The following is an 8,103-nucleotide window of genomic DNA, read 5'->3' on the forward strand; positions in this document are numbered from 1 at the left end:
AATATTAAGTTATTTTACTTTAATGTCAGTAAATTGGTACTAAATAAAATTTTAAAATAATAATTAATTAGCAAACTTAATTCATCACAAAAATATGTTGTTACTTGTTATGTTATGTACTTATGTATATTTTGTTTTTAGTCTATGAATACCTATAACTTCTATAACCATTTCATTTTGATGGTTACACATTATCAGTTAGGTACCTGAAACCAAAAGTTGTTACCAAAAATATAATCAAAATATGATAATATAATATAATCATATAATGTGACCAGGTTACATATTTTGGTTAAGCACGAAACACGACTATTGATATTATATATTATTAATTGTCATGGATATTATGATGAAACTACGATTGATAGTAGTATCAATACTACCACAGATCAGAATGGTACCATGGTACAGTACCATAGTATCATAGTATCATAGTAACTATGACAGACTAAACTGTGTACTATCACGATTATTATTATTATTATTATTCCAATATTATCTATGCTTCTATGGCTTTAATCGTGGTTACTATCTTAAGTGGGTCATACACGAAACGATCCGTCGTCAAACTTGTCGTCAAACCAATCCGCCGATTCGTTGTCAAATTTGACGCAGTCCACACACGTAACAATCAGCTGTTGTCAAACTCGTCGTCATACCAATTGGCCGATTATTTATCACACCAAAATAATCAGTTATCAATTCACAATTTATTATTATTGTCATTTATATTTTGAAATATCATTAGAACTTTTTTTTATTGCTTATATATTATTTTTGTATTGGTGTGCAATGAACCAGGTAGACCGGAAGAAAAAAGTATTGCTGACAGCTGCTATTGTTATGCATATTATAGATGATGATGATGATGACTTCCAAAATAAGAGAAAATAGTCAAAACAGTGGCTATTAAAACGGCGAAAATATTCTCACATGAACTTACTACGTGAATTGCAGTCAAATGAGCCTTTGGACTATAAAAATTACTTACGGATGGAAAACCATTCATTTTTTGAGCTTCTAAACTTAGTTAGCCCGTATATTGAGAAGAAAAATACTGTTATGCGTGAAAGCATTTCTGCAGAGGAACGATTAGTTGCTACATTACGATTCTTATCTACCGGACGCAGTTATGAGGACCTCAAGTATTCGTGTGCAGTCTCAGCCCAGGCTCTTGGGAAGATAATTCCTGAAACCTGTTGGGCAATATATCAAGTTTTGAGGTGAGTATATTTGAAGGTGAGCTCATACATGGATATGTTTACCGTAAAATATGTAAATATAGGTACATAAGAAAAAAACAAAGTTTAAAAAACAATTGTTTTCAATAGGATTTTTAAGCAGTTGTTTTGTTTTAAACATGTTTAAAACAACTAAATAAAATAATCTTCAATTTATTTTAATCGTTTAAAACAGTTGAATAAATTTTGATTTAATTTATATTTTATGATTTCATTTTATGAATCAGTGAAATAACCTGGTGTTTTTTTTTTACCTATTAGTATAATATTAAAAATAAATAATGTATATAGGTAACATACCTATATATTTCCAGTCTTAGAAAATTATTTAATCATAACTCATAAATGAAATCTTTGTTCAGTGATTTCAAAGTCATTTTAATGTTTTATACTTAGCTAATTCAAATAATGTTATGTACTTATAAATACCTAGACCAAATATTTTATAATTAAATGTTTTTTTTCATAGATGCCTAAAAGTGAAGTAGAATGGCAGCAAATAGCAAGTGACTTCAAAAATCAATGGAACTTTGATAATTGTTTAGGAGCTATGGATGGCAAACACATTGTAATTTCAAAGCCACCAAATAGTGGGTCCTACTACTATAATTACAAAGGAACATTTAGTGTTGTTTTATTCGGGATAGTAAACGCAAACTATGAATTCATTTATGTAAATAGTGGCACTAATGGCAGAGTATCGGATGGAGGTATTCTTAGACATACAGATTTTTTCAGAAAATTAGAAAATAATGAGTTACAAATACCATCTCATCGATGTCCCCCACAAGTTGATTATAAATTACCATATGTCTTTCTTGGGGATGCGGCCTTTCCTCTAATGGAGAATTTAATGAAGCCATATTCCACACATTGTTCAGGTCACGATGAACATATATTTAATTATAGATTATCTCGGGCCAGGAGAGTGGTTGAAAATTCCTTTGGAATTTTGGCATCACGGTTTCGAATATTTTTGCAACCAATAAATATTGATGTCAAACATGAAGATGCGGTAGTTATGGCTAGCTGTGCCTTACATAATTACCTGAGACGAAATTCAAGCACTCACTACACCTCAACTAATCATTTGGATTATGAGGACATTGACAATGGAAATGTTATTCTAGGTCAATGGCGACAAGCGGGCGATTTGGTTCCACTGCAAAGATCAACGTTTGTTGCACCTCGCGACGCAAAAACTATCAGAGATCAGTTTAAAAATTATTTCACTAATGAAGGAAAAGTATCATTTCAAGAGACAATGATTAATAATAGATAAATAAAAGATTTAAACTTTAATACTTAAAATATAAAAGATACGTCAACTTTGTACAAAATAAAAAAATGATATGCCTAATATTTAAGACTAATGTATTATTCAATTACATCATTTAACGTGACAATTACTGGTTCATTTAATGTATCATCTTCATTCAAATCATCTTCGTCTGTATATATCTGTTGTTTGAGGTGTTGCTGCTGTTGATTTTGTTGTTGCTTCTGTTGTTGATATTTCTGCTGTTGCTTCTGTTGTTGTTGTTGTTGATAGAGGACTTGTGTAATTGGTTTTGATTGAGGTATTAAGTGTGGAGATCGTTGGTGTACTTGATTATGTGGTTGATATTTAAACTTTGGTTTATTTCCACTGTTAAACTTGTATGAATCTTCGGTCAACATATTCATTCTACCATGATACATGACGACGCTAATTATTTTTTCTGCCAAACATTTTTGGTGATCAGTCATCCCACGTAATTGCATGCCAAATCTTTTTCCAACAATTGTGCATTCGTCCTCCTCGATAGGCTGCTCATTTAATGTTTTAATGGTTTCAGTAGCAAGATCTAAAAATTTTTTTTTTTGCTACCAAGGTTTTTTGTTTTTTGGATACGTGGTTTGTGATATGTGATGTGTTTGGAGAATCAAGAAGAGAATCATACTCTGAAGTAGAACCTTCTTAATCTAAGTTTTCAGTACATACTGTCAAAGAATTATCTCGATCCTAGTTTTAAATTTAAAAAGCAAAATATTAATTTCAAATCACGACATGTCGGTTATATTTTTATGTTACATAAATATAAAATATGTAATATAGGTACACTACGTGTAACAGCAAAAACTGACAAAAAAAAAAAAAAAATTATGCTACTTAAAAGTATGACAAAAATTGTTAATATTATATGATTGGTAAATAATTTCAGAAATGTACTCGTGTCAGCAAATTCTCTAAAATAATATTTTTAAAAAAGTTATTGCGTTCCAAATAAATTTAATCAAAAAAACATTAATATTTTAAAAAATTCTAAAAAATAAACTACTTGACTTAGAATATAAATGTTTTGACCATCAAAATTGTTCTTATAATCAGACTCACAAATTGACTATTTTGAATATATCCAAAACAATTTAAATCAAAATTAAAATTTTTCTATTTTCAGCATTAAAAAATAAAAATAATTTTTTGAATATTATACATGTAGCTCAAGTGGCTATAAAGTATATATTTAAAAATTTTTTTTTAAATATTGATTAGAACAAAAATTATTGCAATAGTCAGTTCTTTCTATTACACCCTGTATATTTATTTTTTAAAGTTTCTAATTGATGGAATAGTTATTGTTATATAAATAAATCACTTTTATTGAAGATTAAATTACATAGTTTTATAGGGGAAATAATGCAAATAAGTAGCTTTATACACAGGTTAAAAAAGGTAAAAAGGTTATTTTTTGAAAATTTATCCCTCTGTATACTGTAACCAAATATTAATTTTCTAGTATTTTATCAAAAATAAACTTATTGTAACTTATTATAAACATAAAATTGTAGTACTAAAGAGGTTGCTCACATTAAATTCCATAGCATCATCTAAACTGGATATACCCGTTCTGCCAACCTCATCTTCCGCAGTAAAAGACATTAAGTCAAAGTACCATAACGATGGTACATAAATATCATCAGTAGACGAACCTGTACTTTTAGATAGCCGAACTTTGTTAAGTTCTCTTCTATACGCAGTGCGTAAATTATTTATTTTGCGCTTTACAAATGCTTCATCAGCCCCATTGCATTTACCTTGGCACATCTTTACCAAATCCTCAATACCTAGTTTCCTTAGGTGTTTGTTTTTAGACAAATCACTTTTAGTATTCCACAGGGTCGGATGACACCGGTAGACGTCGAGGAATTCTGTTGTAAATGATTTGTCTTGATCCATATTTTCAGTTCGCCGTTGGTATAGTTTGACGTAAAATAACAATATTAATGTAAAGTAATTCAGAACACAATATTAATTAGTAATTACGATTTACTATTTAGTTTTGAAAGTGCAGAACTTATTATAATAAGGAAAGTGAATCTAGTTGGTACTTTGAGGGGTCAAAAGTAACCAGTAGTTTTCATAAGCGCCGTGAAAAACAAAAGAATAATTAAGGATCCCAGATAGCAAAATCTTAATATAATAATGTTATTATGACATTTCACTTGTAACGAGTAATATTATTTAATCAATATTAATTCATTATAAATTGAGTACAAAATTGTGATAATAATATTTTAGTAATATTTTTTGGCCACAATACCATCATTATTATAATATTTGTAGAAGAATATTATAAAAACAATTTAAGAAATATTTATAATATCTTTATAATATTCCAAAATAATAATTTTTCAATTGTCTTTATGTTCTCATTTTAACATTATAATAATAATGTGAGAAGGTTTTTATAATATTAATTTTACGTTTTTTAAACACAATATTAGCAGCTAAAAAATTTGAATATATTATTATTTTTATTTATTGCTTACAAAATGATACCTAAGTATTTTGACTTTTTAAAAAGCTTTTTCATAAGCCAACATACCTGTTGAAATAACAGTTAGAAAAAGAGCATCTATTCTTATACTCTGCTGTACATTTCAGTTTAACATAAAGACTTTATGGATATTTAAATTAAAATGCAGTCAGAAAAGAAAAAAATAAAATATTTCTAATTTTTATTTAAAATAAGGAAAATATTATGTATTTAGCTTGTAAGATAATATTTATAGGCATATAATATTATAGTATCATAAAATAAAAATAACAAACTTTTGTAATATTACAATACAAATATTATGTACTTAAAATGATTTAAATTAATAAACAGGTATTTTATATCTTTAAAATGTTTGTTTTAATAGAATAATAGTTGAAATTTTAAATTTTTGGTTAATCTATATTTTTAGAAGATTTTCTAAAACCAGCACCAGCAATGTATTTTTTAATTGGGTCTTCAATAGTTGCATTAGTTGAACTTTGGAAGTTTTTCATTTTTCTAATTGTTTCTGTAACAAAATATGTGGACTATTAACTATATATATAGTTGAATTAGAAAAAAATAACATAATATATTATAAGAAAACACTCACCAAAAACTATTGCACATGATCTTAATGAACAGAATATTTTCTTTTTTTTTTGCCCAACATAACTGTATTCTTTTAAGACATCGTCACTGAAAAGTGCTTTTAGTAAGCCTCGTACCGTAGAATTAAGTTCTTTTTTTTGAAGACGTTTGAGCTCATTTACCTATACAAATGTGTCTTATAATTTTCATTAAATATATATCTTAAGTGTTATAAGTTATAACTGTTAATTAAAGAATAATTCATGTAAATTAAAGTTACAATAAATTGTAATATATTGTTAAATCAAATGTAATATTTTCACTTACAACACATAATTTATAAGACTTTTCCAAAAGTTTTTCTTCAAATATAAATAATTGTTCTTCGTCCATTATGGGAATCATTAAATAAAAGTCTTCTCCTTCTGTTGATATATTTTGGTGAGTGGAACCTTTGGTTTCATTTACTTGATTTATTGCATCTGTTAGAGTCTGTTCCATTTCCATCTGCTTCTGTTGAATGGACTGTACATCATACCTAATCTTTAATACCACATTTAAGATTCTGTTCAAAATATCTGTAATGGGAAAATAATATGTTTAAACAAATTAAAAGATTTATTAATTCCTATAAGTATCAATACAACTAATAAAATCTTACCAGAATGTTGGCCAGATGAATTGGTGCCTCTTAGTGTGATGGCTAAATTACTCTGCGGTGAAACATTCATCCTTTTGTGATCTTTAATAATATAACTATTGAATTTTGTAGATGAATATGGCTTAGGTGTCATGTTTTTAATTTCTAAATCATAATTACAATTGTCTTGAGTTGATGTAGATGGTCTATGGCCAAGATTTGATAACTGTTTGGTATTATGATCTAGGGAAAACAATGAATATATTGTAATAATATATACTCAGTCATAAGTCATGACCATTAAATAGTTTAACAAGTAACATAATATATTTACCTGATAACACTATTTCTTCATGCACATCAGGAATTAATAATGATTGATAGTTGTCTTGTGATGTGACCTTAAATGGAGAAGATGATGTATTTACGATGGATGATATTTCATGATTACTTTCTGGAGTTGTTGATGAAGACTTATTCTCTGTTAATAATATATACATTTAACATGTAATATAATATAATATAATAAAATTGTTAGCTAAATTAAAGTATGAAATATAAATAATAAAATACCTTGAATTGATGTACTTATTGGTTTAAAAAGAGTTCTTTTTACTTTTGAAGGAGAGCAATCTGACATCTGATGATTATTACGACCTTAAAAGACATAATTAGAGATCATTAAATAAAATCTTTAAATGTGTGCGTCAATAATTATAATATAATATACCTTCATTTGAAAATCTAGAACCAGGCATATTTAGTTTGGATTTTAATGATTGTGTCTTACAATTCTTTATTGTACTAATCTCTTGATAGTTATAATCTAAATCTTGGTTAAAATCTGCAAATTAATTAAAAAATTAAAACTTTAATAGTTATAAACAATTTAATAAAACAAAAAAGGTAAACATACTATTATAACTTGTAACTGTTTTCTGCTTTTCGAGTGAAGTCTCCAATGTTATTGACCTACCAAAATCTACCTCCCTAGAAACTAAATCATCTAAAAAAGGCAATTAACCAGTTATTATAATAAATATAATAATACATACCTATACTTAAGTACTTGTATAAATTAAATCATGTATTTATATATATATATATATTCAATGATATTTACCATTTTGTTTATTTTTCTGTGATTGTAATTTTTCAATAGAGGAGGTTCTAAATTTTTCATTGTAGTCTTTTTTTTTCCTTTTTGTGTTTTCAATATTAGATATCGTCGTCTCAGAATGAAAAGGTTCTAACGTAATTTTTGTAATTGTTCAGGAGAACGTTTTTAAGTTAGCCCGTACCTATCATTCACGTATGAATTAGAACCTTTTCATTCTCTGTATCTCATTGAATAATCAACGGATCGATACGATTTCAGGATTGAATTATACAACAAAAAATATTTAATAATAATATGCAAAAAAACCATTTTTCAAAAAAATTGATTTCGAACCTTTTCATTCTGAGACGACGATATGTCACTTGTCTCCTCTGCTAATTTATTTATTTCTCGAGCTTCATGTAATGTTCCTATTAAGTAAAAAAGTAGTAATAAAATAAAATAATCTACCTATTAATAAAATATTTACCAATGCCTTTTTTCAAAATTCTTGATTTAAAATAATTAAAATCAAATTTATTTGGAATAGTCCTACGTTGTATATGTTTTTTCATATCTTTTTTTGGCCAGGCGCACATGTTATTTTTCATCCAGTGAGCAGGAACAGCTTCTACAGCATCTTCATCGTCAAAACTAACTATGATCCACATTTTATACTGGTTTATTAAACTAAAAGAAAATTTTAATTAATAAACAATTTTAATATGC

The 8,103-nt window shown here is 27.1% G+C and overlaps 1 protein-coding gene across 1 annotated transcript; it reads left to right on the top strand.

The window, feature by feature from the left end:
* The first annotated feature begins 933 nt into the window (after positions 1-933).
* On the top strand, positions 934-2,523 carry LOC103308594 (protein ALP1-like). The gene is made up of 3 exons (XM_008182261.1): positions 934-1,223; positions 1,604-1,613; positions 1,711-2,523. Exons 1-3 carry the CDS (start codon positions 934-936, stop codon positions 2,521-2,523), a joined length of 1,113 nt encoding a protein of 370 aa, XP_008180483.1.
* The last annotated feature ends 5,580 nt before the right edge of the window (positions 2,524-8,103 follow it).

This window comes from Acyrthosiphon pisum, chromosome A2 (assembly GCF_005508785.2).
Source record: "Acyrthosiphon pisum isolate AL4f chromosome A2, pea_aphid_22Mar2018_4r6ur, whole genome shotgun sequence".
NCBI lineage: Eukaryota > Metazoa > Arthropoda > Insecta > Hemiptera > Aphididae > Acyrthosiphon > Acyrthosiphon pisum.

Coding starts and splice junctions, on each gene's coding strand:
- LOC103308594 (XM_008182261.1), top strand. CDS start 934: ATGAACTTACTACGTGAATTGCAGTCAAATGAGCCTTTGGACTATAAA.